We start from the raw sequence: 21558 nt of genomic DNA, 5'->3' as shown, positions 1-21558 counted from the left end.
TGCTGTTAGGGAGGGAGTTCCAGGATTTTGACCCAGCGACGATGAAGGAGTGGCGGATATATTTCTAAGTCAGGATGGTGTGTGTGACTTGGAGGGGAACTTGGAGGTGGTGGTGTTCCCATGCGCCTGCTGCCCTTGTCCTTCTAGGCGGTAGAGGTCGCGGGTTTGGGAGGTGCTGCTGAAGAAGCCTTGGCGAGTTGCTGCAGTGCATCTTGTAGATGGTACACACTGCAGCCACGGTGCGCCGGTGGTGGAGGGAGTGAATGTTTAAGGTGGTGGATGGGGTGCCAATCAAGTGGCTGCTTTGTCTTGGATGGTGCATCACATGGATATCATTTACTTTGGATTTTCAGAAGTTGCCTGATACTTTCGAACACAGGATTTATAGAGAAGATTAAGACTCGTGGAATTAAGCGTGATGGAATTTGAAGTCTTCCAATCTTGCTTGGCAGTAGAAAAGATGAAGTGAGGGGTAAATGTCAACAGCTCGGTGTGGGGACAGAACCAGTGGAGTTCCACATGGGTCTCCCCCAAACCCATTCCTGTCACACTAATAGTAAGTGATCTAAAGGTAAGGCCTGTGACTGAAAGGGATTCGGAATAGGTAAGTCCCGAGGGATGTTAACGTGGAGGGGAATGAGCAGGAGAGTGGCACTAATTGGATAGCTTTCAAGAGCCGGCACAGACATGAAGAGCCGAATGGCCTCCTTCTGTGCTGTAAGATTCTATTGAACCAGCAGAGGTAAGACATCACAACCAAGCCTGTTTCGCTCCTCACCTAACGCCAGCACATGAACATTTTGCAACAAATAGCCTCTAGATAATATTCAGAAGCCTGAACCTTGCCGGCTATACTCCTTCCCTAACCCAAGGGCACTGACGCAAAGATAACATCCCAACTCATGCCTCAGCTGAAATCCGATAACTCCGGACAGACAAGGAATGAAACCCTTGACCATCCTGACCTCCTTTGATCGACATTTCTACACAAGGAGCTCTGAGGCATCAATACAAAAGACACAAGTTTCAACTGAGCATCCAATTGAATGCCTTCATTTGAGCGACGAGCCTTCACCTCCTTCACAGCACTGCCACTATTCTACATGTCCTGCTCTAGTGTTGGGAGACAGGAATGGAACTGATGCCCATGACTGAAGCCACCGAGACAAATTTACCTTTCTTTCCTGTCCCATGATTAAAATATAGATACAGACACAAAGGAATGACCTGGTTATCTACTGGACAGGAGGAGCAAGGCATCAAGCCGTGGCTTTCTCGCCCCTGATTCAGAAGGTCGTGAGTTCAAGCCCCCACTCCAGAAATTGAGCACAAAATCCAGGCTGACACTCCAGTGCAGTACTGAGGGAGCGCTGCACTGTCAGAGGTGCCGTCTTTCAGATGAGACCTTAAACCGAGGCCCCGTCTGCTCTCTCAGGTGAACGTCAAAGATCCCATGGCCACTATTTTGAATAAGAGCAGGGGAGTTCTCCTCATGCTCCCTCAACCAACATCATGAAAAACAGGTCATTTATCCCATTGCTGTTTATGGGAGCTTGCTGTGCGCAAACTGCCTGCCGCATTTCCTACATTACAACAGTGACAACTCTTCAAAATGAACTTCATTGGCTATAAAGTGCTTTGGGACGTCCTGAGGTCGTGAAAGGCGTTAGAGAAATGCAAGTGTCTCTCTCTCTCTCTATAAAGATGGTCCGGCCATGGAAGGAACGTTCACATCACGGCCTTTCAGACTGTTACTCATCCTGCGAATCTTTCCGTTACATCACACTGTTCTCCAAGGAAAATACGTGAAGATACAAAAACAACATTATTACAGGAGCTACTGTGCTCAATGCCGTATATTGCTATTGCTTTGAAGGAAAAGGAAACCAAGTCTGAAGCCAACTTGATTTTCAACGGCGAAATGAAAGTCAGATCCCTCACACTCTCTGGCCACGGACAATCCAACAGTTGGTTGGGAAGCACCTATCAGCTGAAAACTGTATTTTTCTACGAATGACGTTCGGCCCACGTTCTAAAATATCAAACGTGTGTTCTTCCAACTTTGCACACACACGATGAGTTGTCAAAGCACTGAATCACGAGGATGGGATTCAAAGATGACGTCATTGCTAAACAAGTATTGGTCCCTCAACCGGGAGAAACTTATCAAAGCAGTGGTGAGGTGACAGAGAGTGACGAAAAGAGATCGACCACACAGAATGTGAAGGCTCACCGATAAGTACTGGGTTCAACAGCTTCCTCAGGGGCTTTCTATTTAACAATTACCCAGAATGTACAGCACAAAAACAGGCCCTCCGGCCCAACTGGTCCGTGCCGGTGTTTCTGCTCCACACGAGCCTCCTCCCACCCCTCTTCATCTCACCCTCCTCCCACCCCTCTTCATCTCACCCTCCTCCCACCCCTCTTCATCTCACCCTCCTCCCACCCCTCTTCATCTCACTCTATCAGCATAACCTTCTATTAATAATAATAATAATAATAATCAACTTTATTGTCATTGTTAGTGCACAAGTGCAGTACAACGAAATGTAGGCTTGCGGCTCCCGAGAGTGTACATTTAGATTAAGACATTTAAACATTCAACATTCATTTGGCTTGTAAGACATTAACATAAACATAACCATAATAAAGTGCATTGGCAGATGTGCAGGTTTTAGAGTTTATTTGTGGAGTTCAGTAGGATGACAGCCCTGGGAAAGAAGCTGTTCCTAAATCTGGTCGTTCGGGTGCGAATTTCTCCCTGAAATATCAGCTCGGTTTCTCTCTCCAAAGATGCTGCCTGACCTGCTGAGTATTTCCAGCATTTTCTATTTTTATTCCTTTTCCCCTCAGGTGTTTATCTAGCCTCCCCTTAAATATATCGATACTATTCGCTTCAACCACTCCCTGTGGTAGCGAGTTCCACATTCTCACCACTCTCTGGGTGAAGAAGTTTCTTCTGAATTCCCTATTGGATTTCTTGGTGACTATCTTATATTGATGGCCTCTAGTTTTGCTCTTCCCCACAAGTGGAAACATTCTCTCTCTATCCACTCTATCAAAACCTTTCATAATTTTAAAGATCTCTATTAGGTCACCCCTCAGCCTTCTCTTTTCAAGAGAAAAGAGACCCAGCCTGTTCATCCTTTCCTGATAGGTATACCAGAAATGCGAGGGCATCATTCTTGTAAATCTTCTCTGCACCCTCTCCAGTGCCTCTATATCCTTTTTATAATATGGCGACCAGAACTGTACGCAGTACTCCAAGTGTGGTCTAACCGAGGTTCGATACATATGCCCCTGTACACACAGATCAATTGTTTGTGGTGGATTCCACCTGTTACTTTCTGCTTATCGAGATAACAACCACCAAACGTGAATGAATTCCTCCATCACACGCAGTCTACTGTCGGCACTGACCCGGGGGAGTCTTCATTTGGTTCAGTACCTTTGTTAATCAGCAACGTTTTTGTAGAGGCTAGACTGTGGCAGTTCCCACAAGAGTGGAATGAAAAGGAAGCAGAGAAATCGAGGTTTCCCGTATTCCTGAAACAGGTAAGTGAAAGGAAGTCACCAAACGGTATCAGTGAGAACATCCATGTACATGTTATTGGACAGGTGTGTCCTGTCTAAGGGGCAGGCGTGAATCCATCAAGGTAATCAAAGAAGGGAGGTATTGTCCATTATTGGCCAATTCTGGTCAAAGGTTCTAACTGACAGTGATGGAAGTAGATCATTCCTACTTATACCAGGTACACTCGATCTTCTTCCTTATCAAAATTCCATATTACAGTATTAAACAGGATGCAACAATTAACTATCAGTAAATTATCTTTGATGCAGCAGCAGGTGACTCTGCTCCAGGACCTTTCGCAAATATTGCCAACTTGCCCCCCACTCTACAGTTTCCATCAATTATCAGTCGCCTAATTTACCAGTTCCTGTAAAGCCACATGGAGCAGAGAAGGCTAAGAGGAGATTTGATAGAGGTGTTTAAAATCATGAAGGGTTTAGATAGAGTAAATAAAGAGAAACTGTTCCCAATGGCTGAAGGGTCGATAGCCAGAGGGCACAGATTTAAGGTGCTTGGAGAAAGGACCAGAGAAGGCACGAGGAAAAACTTGTTTAAGCAACGAGTGGTTCGGATTTGGAATGCACTGCCTGATAGGGCAGTGTAAACAGATTCAATCGCAGCCTTCAAAAAGGGAATTGGATAAACACTTGAAGGAAAAAGTATTGCAGGGGTATGGAGAAAGAGTGCGAGAGTGGGATTAACTGGATCGCTCTTTGAAAGAGCCGGCGCAGACTTGAGGGGCCGAATGGCCTCCTTCTGTGCAGACTGTTCTATGATTCACTCCTAGTCCTGTCCAAGCGCTGCAACAGGACTCACACAGGATCTGAACGCCAGTGTTGGTGCTGATGGTCCATGAATGCATCACAAATACTAGAGAAACTTATAGACTGCAGCAGTCAGCCTAGAGAAAGCAAAGAGAGAACATCAAGCACATAGATCTTCACTGCTCCCTGACAAAACCCGGCTCCGACCTCTTTTCCACTGCGAGGTTCCATCTCACCACATTCCCTTAATAACTGGATTCTCCATTTAGTAAATTATATGTTCAGCACTGCTCCCATTGGTCAGAGAATGAGGTTCGGGCAGCCAATCACGTGCCTTTGTTCCCACGTAGACGTTCCCTAGCTCACCCGTTGGGCACAACATGGATACACAGCAAGGAAGAGAAAGAAAGTGTTACCTGGGCTCTGACTCAAACTGAAAGGAGGAGGTGTGCGACTGACTGTGGTACTGACTGTGGTGCTGGTTGTGGACTGTAACCGAAGCATCTTCTCCGCGAGATCCTTCACGCACGGGAGATCCATCTGAAAGTTTCTAGTGTACGCATGGTAGCTTAAAAGATTGTGGATACAAAAGCGTTCTTTCCGAGGCAAACGTCCATAATGAAACAATTCCACCAGTCCTAGAAGTCAACATTACAGATTACTAAGACACGGTCCCTGTGCTCACCGTACTAAAATGAGTGAATGTGGCTATCCCGGCGCAATGATTTACTTCGATTCTCAGAAAACATTTGAAGTGTGGTCACTGTTGTAATGTGGGCAATGTGGCAGCCAATTTGCGCACAGCCAGATCCCACAAACAGCAATTGTAACAAATGACCAGATAATCTGTTTTAGTGATGTTGATTGAGGGATAAATATTGGCCCCAGGACATGGGGAGAACTCCCCAGCTCTTCTTCAAAGTAGTGCCACGGGATCTTTTACGTCTACCCGACAGAGAGCAGACGGGGCAATGAAGCTCGCTGCTTTGAAAATTGGCTTTGCAATAGAAAGGATGTGATGAGTATCAATGGCACTAGCTCTGTTTGGGGGCCATTGACTAATAGAGTTCCACAGGCATGTGTTCTGCGATGCTTCATGTTATACTGATGTGTCAGCTGTGTCTCAGCTGGTAGCACCATCGCCTTTTGAGTCAGAAGATTGTGGGTTCAAGTCCCCCACTCCAGGGGCTTAAGCACAAAGATCTAGGCTGACACTCCAGTGCAGTACCGAGGGAGTGCTGCACTGCCGGAGGTGCCGTCTTTTGGATGTGATGTTAAACCGAGGCCCCGTCTGCTCTCTCAGGTAAAAGACCCTACGGCCACTATTTCGAAGACCCGGGGGGGGGGGGGGGGGGGGAGGGGATTTCTCCCCGGTATCCTGGACCAATATTTATCCCTCAACCAACATCACTAAAACAGATTATCTGGTCATTATCACATTGCTGTTTGTGGGATCTTGCTGTGGGCAAATTGGCTGCCGCGTTTCCTGCATTACAACAGCGACTACACTTCAAAAAGATACTTCATTGGCTGTAAAGCGCTTTGGGACGTCCGGTGGTCATGAAAGTTACTATAGAAATGCAAGTCTTTCTTCCTTCTTTAATGATATAGAGGCTGGTACTTGTATACTGTGCATAAGAGGTATTATATGGTCAGGTGATCACAGTGGGACTGACTGAATGAGAGAGATCTGGACTAGTTAAGTAGGACGGTTACGGAAATGCCCAAGGGACATTAATGTGGATCAGTGTTAGACAATGCACAGTGGAATGTGAAACATTAAATGTACATCCACAATGATCAGTGTGTGCATTAGCACAGGCGGGAACAGGACAGGGTTGGCTAGTGAACACTGACCAATCACTGGGGGTGTCCAATCAACATGAAGCTGCTCTCAACAAAGCGAATCAGGAACTAGGATGGGTTGCGAAGGATCTGAATATTAATGAAGCAAGTTGTGCTCACCTGGTGTGGATCACTTGGAGAGGCCACACTTGGAACAGTAAATTTAACCACTCCACCTCCAAAAGGACAGTGATGGAATGGAGAGGGTTCGGAGAAAGGAGACAGGGAGGAGGATTCTGGGCGTTAGCGATAAATGTTAGAAATAGAGACTGCCAGAGTTCAGCGCAATTTCACAGGAAAAATAACGATTGAAAGAGAGAGTGTGATCCAAGTGTTTAAAGTCTGGTAGATGTGGATAATGTCTGGCTCCAACTTTCTCCATTCACATCTTTCCTCTGCTGACGTTCCCTAAGTACAGACAACCCTTGGACACATCACCATTGCGTCAGCCCAAGATGTGAATTGCAGCAGGCTGTTCAAACATTGCAGTGATATCGCAGCTAAGATTGATCTTGCCTTCACCTGACCTCTTCACATAGCCTTTAACAACAGTAATCACTGGATGATGATGGTCCTGACTGATAATTTGTTTTAGTCCCTTCCTCGCCGAGGTCATCGATACCACCTCAAATACTGCCTCAGTTAGATCAGCTATCTCTGTATGCAGGTGGAATCAAACCAAAGATCCTCTTGGTCCCCATAATATGCTGCGGCTCTAGTCATACCCGTCATATTAGGGGAGCATTACGAGGATATATGACCTCTCCCTGCAGAATTGAGATATTGGAACCAAAGGAACAAGCCTCAAGTAGGACTACAAATGACAAAACTTGCACAAACTCACTGACACAGATATAAAGCATGTCAAGGCCATCATTCTGCTGATCATAGAACGATACAGCTTAGAAGGAGGCCATTCTGCCCACCGTGCCTGTGCCGGCTCTTTGGTAGAGCTATCCAACTAGCAATTCCCTGCTCTGTCTCCATAGCCATGCAATTTGTTTCCCCTTCAAGTATTTATCCAATTCCCTTCTGAAAGTTACTATTGAATCTGCTTCCACCGCCCTTTCAGGCAGCGCATTCCAGATCACAACAACTCGCTGCGTAAAAAATGTGTCCTCATGTCACCTCTGGTTCTTTTGCCAATCACCGTAAACCTCTGTCCTCTGGTTACCAACCATTCTGCCACTGGAATCAGTTTCTCCATCAAAACCCTTCATAATTTTGAACACCTCTATAAAATCTCCTCTTAACCTTCTCTGCTCTAAGGAGAACAATCACAGCTTCTCTAGTCTATCCATGTAACTGAAGTCCCTCCTCCCCGATACCATTCTAGTAAATCTCTTCTGCACCCTCTCCAAGGCCTTGACATCCTTCCTGAAGTGCAGGGCCCAAAATTGAACACAATACTCCAGCGGAGGTTTAGCAGAACGTCCTTGCTTTTGTGCTCTTATGCCTCTATCAATAAAGCCAAGGATATCCTGCCCTTGTGTTGGTGACAGGAAGAGTAGTAATGGATAAGGGTGGAGGGTAGTAGAAATTTGGAACTCTCTCCCCCTAGTGGATGCTAGGTCAATTGGAGCTTTCATGACTGAGATAAGATAGGGTTTGATAGTTAAGGGTATCAAGGGATATGGAGCAAAGGCGAGTAGATGGAGTTGAGATGCAGATCAGCCATGATCTAACTGAATTGTGCGGCAGGTCCGAGAGGCTGAATGGCCTCCTCCTGTTCCTAATGTTACTGTGTTACTCAGCAATGGATGTAAGCTTACTACTTTTAAGTCAGCAAAAGAAAACATCTGGCGGAGGGAGAGAGGGGTCGCCAACTCCTCAGATCATGTATTAAGTGCTTGGCTGTTGAGTTCAGAAGACTATCTGGTCTTGCAGTCATGCAGAGCTCATCCTGTCCACACAACACACATTCAAGTGACATCAGATTCAAGTGACATTTACTCTATCAAAACCATTACCCTTCAGATTTAAACCTTGCAGATTAGTATTGACCCGGAATAGAGACAACAATCAAGGACTTATCACCCACCTCAGCAAGAAGCAGTACATCCGCGCTGCTGCCAGTTAACTTGTAAACACGAGTGTAACTGATTGGGCAATACCATGGAATTTAATGGGGGGTGGGGTGGTTGCCAATGCCTCATAACAAAAGTTCAGCTGATCTGAGGCTTAACTATGTCAACAGGGATGACATTCAGAAGAGTCAAGAGTCCACTTCCCCGAGAGGAGGACGGGAAAATTTATATGGCCTGTAATTTGCGGTCAGCGGTGAAGCAATGACAATTGCCACTGACCTTGAGGAAAGCACCCCACTCACGATCTCTCTGGTGAGGACTTTAGCTTCCTCAACATGAAATTGACTGTAGCGCTGTCAAAAGGGTATCCCTAGCGTAGAGCAGCAGTGATGTCATCAAGCAACCAAGCACATTGAAGAATTCTCACAGACAGCAAACCAGGAAATAAAAAGCACTGATTATCTGCACTTTTTAAAGATTGGGACATAAACATGGGGTTAAGGTAGAAGCTGAAAAATCATGAACAAACTTTAATTTTTTAATTTAAAAAAATCTAGTAATTGTTTATCGTAATGGCGAAATTCTGACATTCCACAATATAAAAATTAGTTTTTCAGGGCCAGAAAGGTTGTTTAGAAATCAATACACTGTTAAAATCCCAGTTAAACCAATTCCAACAAGGTTTAACATTTAATGGGGTGTTTAACAGCGATATTAGCGCAGAAAAGCTTAAGTTGTTGTCAGTTCCACTGATTGACGATTATTGGGGGGGGGGGGGCGCCACAGCGTGGCGAGTGTTGGAGCAGGGGATGACTGACCGCAACTTCAGGATTTCCATGTTTAGATGCGCACGCGCTAAATCCCGAAGTTACGGCCAGTTTCAGACGGGTAATGATGACCAATGCTGACAGTTTACCATCGTTACCACTGCAAAAATCCAGGCCTATGTAGATAGGATGGAACTCTCCGTGACTTCAAAACCAGATAAGACTTCCCCACTCAACGACAAAAATAATATGCCAATCACAACAGGCCGATGATCTCTCAAGTCTGCCCAACCGATGGTAATTAAGAGCATGGCCAGGGGCAGGAGCTGAGTGCGGGAGTATTGCGTGACCCAGGGAGGGAGGGTCTTAAAAGAATGGCGGAAAGTGAATTAGTAATAAAGAGAGTCAGAAGTTGAGAACTTCAGAACAAAGGAGGTTTGATGGAGGCGTTTAAAATAATGAACGGTTTATATAGAGTAAGAGAAACTGTTCCTAATGACTGAAGGGTCGGTAACCAGAGGACACAGATTTAAGGTGATTGGCAAAAGAACCAGAGGCGACATGAGGAAAAACTTTTTCATACGTGTGGTTAGGATTTGGAATGGTCGTCCTGATAGGGCAGTGGAAGCAAATTCAATAGTAGCCTTCAAACAGGAATTGGATAAATACTTGAAGGAGAAACAAATTGCAGGGATATGGGGAAAGAGCGGGGGGGGGGGGGGGGGTGGGACTAACTGGATTGCTCTTCGAAAGAGCCGGCGCAGACTCGAAGGGCCGAATGGCCTCCTTGTGCTGCACTAGTCTATGATTCTAGAAAGAACTATTGTTTCAGGAAAAGTCACCTAGTAGAAAGTGACGAGACTGAGTGAGATACTGTAGTGTCTCAGGACTGAATATTGGATCAGTCCTCATGTTCCTCACTTCACGAGCTTCACATTACAATTGAACTGCTTCCACAAAATAGAACGACCCATCCCGCAGACTTGAGTGAAACACTTCACACAACAGCCCAACTCTGTCATAATCCCATACCTCAGTATCGCTTCACATAGAAGTTACAGCACAGAAACAGGCCTTTCAGCCAAACCAGTCCGTGCCGGTGTTTATGCTCCACATGAGCCTCCTCCCACCCCTCTTCATCTCATCCTATCTGCATAACCCTCTATTCCTTTCTCCCTCATGTGTTTATCCAGCTTCCCCTTAAATGCATCGATACTATTCGCCTCAACCACTCCCTGTGGCAGCGAGTTCCACATTCTCATCATTCTCTGGGTAAAGAAGTTTCTCCTGAATTCCTTATTGGATTTATTAGTGATTATCTTATATTTACGGCCCCTAGTTTTGGACTCTCCCCACAAGCAATGTTCCCATTAAGCTGCGAGGCCACGCAGCGATCTGACGGTCGCGCGCATGCCGCTTAACGGCTTTACAATTGAAATAATCGCGCATGCGTGAAAAATTGAATCAGCCCATTAAAGGGGCCGCGCACCTGGAAAAAAATTCACGGGAAGATTGCCCACAAGTGGAAATATCTTCTTTACGCCTACCCTATCGAATCCCTTCATAATTTTAAAGACTTCAATCGGGTTACCTCTCAGTCTTTTCTTTTCTAGAGAGAAGAGCCCCGGCCTGTGCAATTTTTTCTCTAGTGTTTCTTCATCTTTTTTGTAATAAGGAGACCAGAACTGAGCACAGTATGATAAGGGTCCAAACCCTCTCTGTGGCCTAACTATTGGCTGCAAGAGTTGCAATGAAATTCAGAAAGATTCCCGAGTTGTCACTGACCCACCAACAGTAACCTTGGCAACATCCGCGTACATTACCAGACACGACCTTCCCGTGTGTACAATTAACGAGCAAGTGTGACTTGATCAAGCAGAGCAAGGAGGGCTCGAGATCACCTTGCAACTGGCAATTCAGGCCAGGAAAACCGAGTCTATCACACTGCATGGCCAATGGATAACCCAATATTGAGTGAGAAACACTAATGACCATCAGCAAGTTTGATTTCCCAGTGCAAGTATGTCTCACTAATTACAGCCACTCCATGTTTTACACAATCCCTCATGGTTTTGCCAACAAATATGCAAGGGCGATTTAAAGATGACGTCAATGGTGTCAATGTGCAACAAACATCAGATTGTTCAACAAGGAGAGTCTATCAGAGCTGTACTCAGGCAACAGACAGTAAGGAAAGCCGGTCAGTCACACAGAGCACAGAACATGTCTGACCACCAGTGCACACTGGGTCCAACAGTTTCCGAAAAGAAAGTTATTTTTCCAAACAGTCGCTGAATAATAACTGAAAATTCCTCTTCAATTTTAACCCCGTCTTCATCGGACTTAGTTCACTTGAAACAATAGTTCATTTCTCTGAATTACACAGGATATATAGCACAGAAACAGGCCATTCGGCCCAACTAGTCCATGCCGGACTTTATGTTCCACTCGAACCTCCTCCCGTCTTTCCTCACTTCCCCTTAAATGTATCTACACTATTTGCTTCAACCACTCCATGTGGTAGCGAGTTCCACATTCTCACCACTCTCTGGGTAAAGAAGTTTTGACAGAAGTTTGTTTCGAAGTCCCAGACCCAACCATTGGCTGCAAGAGTTGCAATGAAATTCAGAAAGATTCCAGATTTGTCACTGACCCACCAACAGCAACCTTGACAGCATCCGCGTACATTACCAGACACGACCTTCCCGTGTGTACAATTAGGGAGCAAGTGTGACTTGATCAAGCGAAGCAAGGAGAGGTTGAGATTATCTAGTAACTGGCAATTCAGGCCAAATACTTTACCACAGACAGAAATACAAATAGACAATATCTCCCGATATCAGACACAGTCAACATTCCTCCATAACAAGCTTCCGTATAAAATCAGGCGCAACAATCATTACCCATCAGTAAATTAATTTGGATGCAGCAACTGTTTGTCTCTTTTCCAGGAATGTTGACATTTCCCAAAACCAGCACCTTGTCCCCCCACCCCCCTTCTCTGTATATAGTCAGATTTGGTCATTTATCTGTCACCTAATTCTCAGCTTCCTGCAGAACCACACGGCCATCTGGTCATGTCAAGTGCTGTACAGGGTTCCCAAAGGAGCTGTACTTCTACAATCTCTTGCGCACCCAGCACGGGTGGTTGTGCCTTCAGCTGCCTAGTTCCAATTCTCTGAAACTGCCTTCCCAAATTCCTCCACCTCCCCCTTCTTCAAGACTGCCCAAAGCCCTATCTTTGATCAAGGTGTTGGGTCACCCCTTCCAACTTCATCTTTGCTCATCGGTTGAGGTGCGTTTTGCCTCCATTAGAGGTTCTCTACAAACACCGGGTGCCGTAGCACTGCACTGTTGGTGCTGTTGAATGTATCGCAAATACTGGAGAACCCTAGACTGCTGCAGTCAGACTAGAGAAAGCAAAGAGAGAACATCAGCCATGCGTCAACCACAGAACGTCACTGCCCCCCAACAGAATCCGGCTCCCAGCTCTTTCCGACTGCGAGATTCCATCACACCACATGCCCTAAGTAACCGGAATCTCTACTAATTACAACATGGTCTTCGGCTGTGCTCCCATGGGCAGATATTGGCTTGGCCAGAGAATGGATTCAGCCAGCCAATTGCGTGCTACAGTCACATAACAGGAAAAGAGAGAAAGTGTTACCTGGGCTCTGATTCAAACTGAAAGGAGGAGGTGTGGTACTGACTGTGGTGCTGGTAGTGGGCTGTAAGCGAAATATCTTCACTGTGAGATCCTGCACGCACGGGAGGTCCATCGCAAGGTCGCGATTGTAGGAATGGTACTGTAAAAGACTGCGGACACAACGATTTTCTCGCCAGGATAACCGTCTGTTACGAAGTAATTCCCCAAATCCTGGAAGTCAACAGTACAGATTACTAAGACGAGGTCCCTGTAGATACTGCATCGTTTGTGAGTAGGAGGATGTGGATATCGTTTCTGAAAGTGCTTCTACACGAGAGTGGTCCTATGGCCAGGTAATCACAGTGGGACTGACTGAATGAAAGAGACCTGGAATAGTTAAGTAGGACTGTTATTGAAAGGCCCATGGGACATTAAAGTGGATCGGTGTTAGACAATGCACAGTGGAATGTGAAACATTAAATGTACACACACAATGAACAGTGTGTGCATTCACACAGGCGGGAAAAGGACAGGGTTGGTTTGTGAGCACTGACCAATCACTGGAAGCATCCAGTCAATGTGAAGCTGCTCCCAACAAGGCAAATCAGGAACTGGGATGGATGGGTGACGGAATTGAATATTAATGAACGCAAGTTGTCCTCAGCTGGTGTGGATCACTTGGGGATTCCACATTTGGAACAGTGGGGGTCATTCTGACTTTGGGTGATGGAGTAATAAGGTCACAATCGATTCAGCCGCCCCAGATACATCTCTCCCGATGATCATTTCTACTGACTTCACCGAAGAGGGAAAGTCAGGAGGGAGATATAAAACGGGCGGCTGGTCTGATAGCGCTCCTTTTTATACTGGTCCAGATTACCACCCATTGGCCTAGAAATTCGGTTTTGGCGCAGCGAGGGCTTTAGCGCCGGAAGTTAGTGCCGGCGCTAAGTCCCCCTGCGCGCGCCAAAAATTCAGTAGCGCCGCGCCCAAACGGCTGCCGGCGCTACTGAGGGGTCTCAGCGCCTCAAAACTGGTGCCACGCGCCGCATTCCGGCGCTATTCCGGCGTCCGCTGCGGTGCGGCAGGCTCGGGAAGTGCAGGCCTCCTCCTTCTGTTAAGGAGGAGCTGCCTGCACCCGGCCGCGGCCCGCGATAATCTTTTTAAAAATGAGCCCGGCACCTCGGACAAGTGCCGGGCTTGCTTCTGTTCCGGGGGGGGGGGGGGGGGGGGGAAGTCCGGGGAGGGAGCTGCGGCCAGGCGGCCGGCGGGAAAGCGGCCGGCCGCCGCGGGGCCTTTAATGCGCCGGCGCAAAGTTCTGTAAGGCACCTCTGCCAGAACGTTGCTTGCGGCTGCCACGGGCGAGGCGGCCGCAACTCAATTTCCGAGTTCGGGTGGGTTACCATGGCAACCGGGACGCTGCGCACACCGATGACGTCATCGGTGCCGGCGCAGCGCTACCGGCCTAACGCCGATTTAGGGCCCCTGTCAATTTCTAAACTGGCCATAACTTCGGCGCTAGGCCCTCTAGCGCCTCAAAAGCGGCGCTAAGGCCAGTGAATTTCTAGGCCATTGTGTGTAACGTTAGCCACGCTACCTCCGAAAGGACAGTGATGGACAGGAGTGGGTTCGGAGACAGGGAACAGGGAGGAGGATTCTGGAGCTCTGAGCTCAAAGTCTGAAGATACACTCAAAGAGCTGAACATGTTTACACAGCAAGAGTGAAGTTTGAGAGGGTGTGAAATCTCAAGTCTTTAAAATCTGCCCGGCACAAATCGTGTAGATATTTAGATTTTTCTCCAGCTCTCTCCACTTCTCTGCTGGAGCTTGGCTTGACAAGAGCTTGTCATCCTCCGATACATCACTGGAGTGCCCGGGCACAATGGGCCTCATTTTCAGCGGCACGCGGTTTTTCTGTACGCGCCGGCAGCAGGTATCGTTACCACCGATGGATCGGCCAAGAACATGGGTGTCGTCAGGCTATTCAACCATGGGTTGGGCATCACATGAATCGCGTCTTTATCCAATTTCCACACACAGTGTTCGCGAGACAGTAAGAATAGGAAAATGATTCCAGCCTCTCAAGTTTTCATTCAAGGTTTGTTTTTGATCCCTGGCAGTACTGAGGGAGTGCCGCACTGTCAGAAGCGCCGTCTTTTGGATGAGACGTTAAACTGAGGCCCCGCCTGTTCTCTCAGGTGGATGTAAAAGATCCATGGCCACTATTTCGAGGAAGAGCAGGAGAGTTATCCCTGCTGTCCTGGCCAATATTTATCCCTCAATCAACATCACCAAAAAGATGATCTGGTCATTATCGCATTGCTGTTTGTGGGAGCTTGCTGTGCGCAAATTAGCTGCCACGATTCCTACATTACAACAGTGACTACACTTCAAAAAGTACATCATTGGCTGTAAAGTGATTTGGGACATCCTGAGGTCATGAAAGGCGATATACAAATGAAAGTTCTTTCAATCTATCTTGCGATAGATAAAATCACCGAATATTGTTGCACTGTTGTGACATTTCGCCCTGATCTGCCTGCAGATCTCAGCATCTATCGGATTACATAGAATTACCTAGAATTTACAGCACACAAACAGGCCATTCGGCCCAACTGGTCTATGGCGGTGTTTATATACTACACAATCCTCCACCCACCCTATTTCATCTCACCCTATCAACATATCCTTCTATCCCTTTCTCCCTCATGTGTTTATCCAGCTTTCCCTGAAATGCAGCTACGCTAGTCACCTCAACCACTCCCTGTGGTAGCGAGTTCCACATTCTAACCATTCTTTATCCGTTATTTCAATCCTGTGACCTTTACTGAATTCAAAGGGTACGATGGCCTTGTGGCTGTGTTACTGGTCTAGTAATCCAGTGGTCACGAGTGCAAATCCCACCATGGCAAGTTCTGGCGAGTTGTATAAAACTGAATTTAATAAATCTGCTAAATTGTGCATTAGCACCAGAATCAAAAATGACCACGAAAGCTACCGGTTTGTGGCAAAAGTGGCCACGGTGTCAGCTGTGGCTCAGTGTGTAGCACGCTTGCCTCTGAATCAGAAGGTTGCGGGTTCAAGTCCCACTCCAGGAAATTGTAGCACATAAAAATCTAGGCTGACACTCCAGTGCAGTGCTGAGGGAGCGCTGCACTGCCGGAGGTGCCGTCTTTCGGATGAGACGTTAAACCAAGGCCCCGTCTGCTCTCTCGGGTGGACGCAAAAAATCCCACGGCCACTATTTCGAAGAAGAGCAGGGGGAGTTCTTCCCGGTGTCCTGGTCAATATTTATCCCTCAACCAACATCACTAAAACAGATTATCTGGTCATTATCACATTGCTGTTTGTGGGAGCTTGCTGTGTACAAATTGGCTGCTGCGTTTCCCACATTACAACAGTGACTACACTTTAAAAAGTACTTCTTTGGCTGTAAAGCGCTTTGAGACGTCCGGTGGTCGTGAAAGGCGCTATAGCAATGCAAGTCTTTCTTTCTTTTTAAAAACCCAACTGGTTCACTAATGTCCTTCAGGGAAGGGCACCTCCCACCCCCTGGCCTGCGACTCCAAAATGGCTGACTATGAATCTTGTCAAGGCAACCCGGGATGGGCACTAACTGATGCTTTGCGACTGCTGCACACATCCCTGGAACACATTTCTTTAAAAAATCAATGGGTTCAATTTGGCTTAAGATTTAACTCAGTTTTGCTTCAAATCCCAAGGTGCAACCATTGGCTGTACCAGAGACACATCGGAAGAGAGTTCAGAAGGTTCTCTGAGCTGTCACTCACATCTTATACAGAGCATGAATTTAAAAATCAGACAGCGCTGCCACGCTTTTCACACATGAAGGAAGTCAGCGTAAAACCTCCCAGTCATTGCATACAATTGTAAATCTGCCAGCGGAAATGAGCAAATCGTGTCTACAATTGAGAAGGACAGTTTAGAACATAAGAATTAGGAGCAGGAGTCGGCCATTCGGCCCCTCGAGCCTGCTCCGCCATTCAATAAGATCATGGCTGATCTTCGACCTCAACTCCACTTTCCCGCCCCGATCTCCATATCCCTTGATTCCCCTAGAGTCCAAAAATCTATCGAACTCAGCCTTGAATATACTCAACGGCTGAGCCTCCACAGCCCTCTGAGGCAGAGAATTCCAAAGAGTCACCGCCCTCTGAATAAAGAAATTCCTCTTATCTCAGTCTTAAATGGCCGACCCCTTATCCTGAGACTAGGCCCCCTAGTTCTAGACACTCCAGCCAGGGGAAACAACCTCTCAGCATCGACCCTGTCAACCCCCCTCAGAATCTTATATGTTTCAATGAGATCACCTCTCATTCTTCTAAACTCCATTGAGTATAGGCCCAATCTACTCAATCTCTCCTCAGAAGACAGCCCTCTCATCCCAGGAATCAGAAAATACCTCCAGAGTCATAATGTGCAGAGACACTGTAGGCGGTATTTTTGACTGCAAGTGATAGCGTAAAACGGCAGATAGCGAATTAGCCGTCCATCCCACGCCACGTCACATTTTCTTTTCCATTGAAGGCAATGAAAGGGGAAAAAAAATTAATTGGGCGGGGTGTATAACAGGTGGCCAATTTGCTATCGCCAATGTTACACCATTGCCTAGCTACAATTACCCTCCGATGGGGGTCATTTTCACCTTCACTGCTTGGGTAGTCAACCAGGATACCACGCCCGCTATAGAACCCGCCCAACTTCCAATTCCATTTAGCCGTGTTCTACAGTGGCCAAACTATCCTCTTCGTGGTTTATTACCCGGGCGGTGAGGGTGAAAATTATCCCCTGCCTCTCCGATACCTTCTTGTTGCCTTTGATAAAAAAATCTATCAATCTCTGTCTTGAATATACTCAATGACTGAGCAGCCACAGCCCTCTGGGGTAGAGAATTCCAAAGATACACCAGCCTCTGAGTGAAGAAATGTTTCCTCATCAGTCCTAAATGGCCAACCCTTTATTCTGAGACTGTGACCCCTAGTTCTAGACTCCCCAGCCAGGGGAAACATCCTCCCAGCATCTACCCCTTAAGAATTTTATATGTTTCAATGAGATCACCTCATTCTTCTAAACTCCAGAGAATATAGGCCTAGTCTACTCAAAAGTTCTGACGAATGGTCATCGACCAGAAACGTTAACTCTGTTTCTCTCTCCACAGATGCTGCCGGACCTCCTGAGTATTGCCAGCATTTTCTGTTCTTATCCTCGTCTACCCAAACTCTCCCTCATCCCAGGAATCTGACTCAAAAATCATTAACCATCAGTAAATGAATGTGGATGCAGCTACTGAGCAGCAGCAATTGACTCTGTTCCAGGAATATTGATGTTTTCTCAAATATTTACAGCCCGTCCCTCACGCTACAGTTTCACTCATTTATCGGTCACCTCATAAAGGAGCTGTAAGCCATTGTTGGTGCTGACAGTCAATGAATGCATCACAGAGATACCTAGACTGCCGCAGACAGCCTAGAGAAAGCAAAGCGAGAACATCAACCACGTGCCATCTAAAGAACTTCACTGCTCCCCAACAGAACCCGGCTCCCAGCTCCTTCTCACTGCGAGGTTCCATCTCACCACATTCCCTCAATAACCAGAATCTCCATATAGTAAATTATATCTTCAGCTCTGCTCTCATTGGCCAGAGGATGAGGTTCGGGCAGCCAACCATGTGCATTTGTTCCCATGTAGAAGTCTCCCAGCTCACCCATTGGGTACAACACGGACACACAACAAGGAAAAGAGAAAGTGTTACCTGGGCTTTGACTCAAACTGAAAGGAGGAGCTGCGCGACTGACTGTGGTACTGACTGTGGTGCTGGTTGTGGGCAGTAATTGAAGTATCTTCACCGTGAGATCCTGCACGCATGGGAGGTCCATCTCAAGCTTTGTATTGTAGTAATTGTAGTCCACAAGCAAATGAACACAATGGCTTACCTGCCAAGACAAGCGTTTGCTATAGGACAATTCCCGAAGTCCTAGAAGTCAACAGTACAGATTACTCAGACAAGGCCCATGAACATCCTATGTTTATTGAATGAATGGCTATGGCTCTCATTAACATTCCAATCCATGCAGATCCATCCCAGAACCTGGATATTACTTTGCTTGGTTGTTCTGAAGATCATTTCTACAAATTTAACTTGTAAGGATGATTAAGACTCATGGGATTAAGATCCAAAAGCCTCGTTGGGTTGAAACCTGAATTGAAAGCAGACGGTGAGGGTGAATGTTAATAGCTCTATTTGCACAGTTTGCTAGTTTGATTCAACAGGGGTCTCTTCCGAGCCCTCTACTGTTCCCCCAATAATATGTATTTTTTTTATTCGTTCCTGGGATGAGTGCGTCGCTGGTAAGGCCAACATTTATTGCCCATCCCTAATTGCGCCTTGAACTGCTGCAGTCCGTGTGGTGAAGGTACTCCCACAGGGCTGTTAGGGAGGGAGTTCCAGGATTTTGACCCAGCGACGATGAAGGAACGCCGATATATTTCCATATCAGGATAGTGAACATCCTTATCTGAGGAGGGATGTCCTTGCCATGGAGGGAGTGCAGTGAAGATTCACCAGACTGATACCTGGGATGGCAGGAATGACTAATGAAGAGAGATTGAGTCGATTAGGCTTATATTCACTAGAGTTTAGAAGAATGAGAGGGGATCTCATTGAAACTTATAAAATTCTAACAGGGCTAGACAGACTAGATGCAGGAAGGATGTTCCCGATGGCGGGGGAGTCCAGAACCAGGGGTCACAGTCTAAGGATAAGGGGTAGGCCATTTAGGACTGAGATGAGGAGGAATTTCTTCACCCAGAGTGGTGAACCTGTGGAATTCTCTGCCACAGAAGACAGTTGAGGCTAACTTATTAAATATATTCAAGAAGGAGTTAGATATATTTCTTAAGGCTAAAGGGATCAAGGGATATGGGGAGAAAGCAGGGACAGGGTACTGAATTTGGATGATCAGCCATGATCTCATTAAATAGCGGAACAGGCTCAAGTGGCCGAATGGTCTACTCCTGCTCCTATCTTCTATGTTTCTGTTTCTATGTGTGCAACTTGGCGGGGAACTTGGAGGTGGTGGTGTTCCCATGCACCTGCTGCCCTTGTCCTTCTAGGTGGTAGAGGTTACAGGTTTTGAAGGTGCTGTCAAAGAAGCCTTGGCGCGTTGCTGCAGTGCATCTTGTAGATGGTACACACTGCAGCCACGGTACGCCGGTGGTGGATTGAGTGAATGTTTAAGGTGGCGGATGGGGTGCCAATCAAGCGGGCTGCTTTGTCCTGGATGGTGTTGAGCTTCTTGAGTGTTGTTGGAGCTGCACTCATCCAGGCAAGTGGAGAGTATTCCATCACACTCCTTACTTGTGCCTTGTAGATGGTGGAAAGACTTTGGGGAGTCAGGACGTGAGAACTCACCACAGAATACCTAGCCTCTGACCTGCTCTTGTAGACGCAGTATTTATTTTGCTGGTCCAGTTAAGTTTCTGGTCAATGGTGACCCCCAGGATGTTGATAGTGGGGGATTCGGCAATGGTAATATGTGATAGAGAATAGGACACCAAATGTTTTATTTGAATGGATATATGGCTATGTTCGAGCAATGAGTACGAGACAGAGTGGAAGAAAGGATTTTGATAGCATGGATACAGAGAAACTATTTCCTCTGTTGGGAAAATCCAGAACAAGCGGTCACAACTTTAAAATTAGAGCCAGACCGTTCAGGGGTGATGTCAGGAAGCACTTCTTCACACAAAGGGTGGTGGAAATCTGGAACTCTCTCCCAATGCTGGTGATCAATTGAAATTTTCAAGACTGAGATGGCTAGATTTTTGCTGGGTAAGGGGTATCATGAGATATGGAGCCAAGGCAATAGAGTAGATGGAGTTGAGGTACAGATCAGCCATGATCTAACAGAATGGTGGAACAGGCTCGAGGGGCTCCTGTTCCCAAGTTCCCATGAAAGAGATCTGGAACAGCTAAGTCGGACGGTTACTGAAAGGTCAGAGGGATATTAATCAGTGTCAGGTATTGTACACTGGTACACAAAACATTAAAGAGACATACACAATGAACAGAGTGTGTATTGGCACAGGCGGGAAAGGGTTAGCTGGTATGAAATGATCAATCCCTGCAAGAGTCCAATCAACGTGACGCTGCTCTCAACGATTCTAATGAGGTACTGGGATGGATCTCAAAGGATTTGAATATTAATGAACACAAGGTATTTTCACCTGGTGTAGATCACTGGGGATGTCACATTTGGAACAGAGTGTGTATAAATGTAGTCACTATCTCTAAAAGGTTTCTAAAACATGGCATATTGTAGCTATTTGTGTTTCTCTGCCGTTGGAGTTTTGTTCCACAGGTACCGGTTGCCCTCTGATACTCTCTACATTGAGAATGGCAATCAAACGAAGTAAGTGCCAGTGAGCTGTTCAACCACAGGAGGCAGAATCAGAACCAAGCCCCATCCTCATCCGATCCCCACATTTCCACATTTTTCAAAAGGGGTTGCTAATGATCAGGCATGGAAAAGTTAGCTAATACTTTCCCTCCCTCTAACTTCAACAGACTTGCCTCACTCTTGTTGACATAAGAACACAAGAAATAAGAGCAGGAGTCGGCCATATGGCCCCTCGAGCCTGCTCCGCCATTCAATAAGATCATGGCTGATCGCCGACCTCAACTCCACTTTCTCGCCCGATCTCCATATCCCTCGATTCCCCTAGAGTCCAAAAATCTATCGATCGGAGCCTTGAATATACTCAAAGACTCAGCATTCTGGGGCAGAGAATTCCAAAGATTCACCACCCTCCGAGTGAAGAATCAGCTAACTCGAGAAGGAATCCAACCTTCGGGACCATCCTGGTCTCCACCGTGTGCAGTGATGCTACAATACACAGGCAGTATCTAGTCCGC

At 46.6% G+C, this 21558-nt stretch overlaps 1 protein-coding gene across 9 annotated transcripts in view; it reads right to left on the bottom strand.

Moving 5' to 3' along the window:
* Positions 1-21558, bottom strand: part of robo2 (roundabout, axon guidance receptor, homolog 2 (Drosophila)) — a 1120123-nt gene that overhangs the window by 874232 nt on the left and 224333 nt on the right. Inside the window, exon 1 of one of the 9 annotated variants that reach the window (XM_086007306.1) lies at positions 18397-18620. The exons of 7 other annotated variants lie outside the window; for them this stretch is intronic. In XM_086007306.1, the coding sequence (XP_085863432.1) occupies positions 18397-18520 (124 nt within the window). In that variant the 5' untranslated portion in view covers positions 18521-18620. Of the gene's footprint in view, positions 1-12644; positions 12858-18396; positions 18621-21558 lie in introns of those variants that run through there. One more of the 9 variants, XM_086007308.1, reaches the window with a different exon arrangement.

Source organism: Somniosus microcephalus, chromosome 14 (genome assembly GCF_052327205.1).
Source record: "Somniosus microcephalus isolate GS21.2 chromosome 14, FLI_Smic_1.0, whole genome shotgun sequence".
Taxonomy (NCBI): Eukaryota; Metazoa; Chordata; class Chondrichthyes; order Squaliformes; family Somniosidae; genus Somniosus; species Somniosus microcephalus.
Note: the sequence above shows the minus strand (reverse complement) of the source record. Positions and strands in the feature narration are given on the sequence as shown.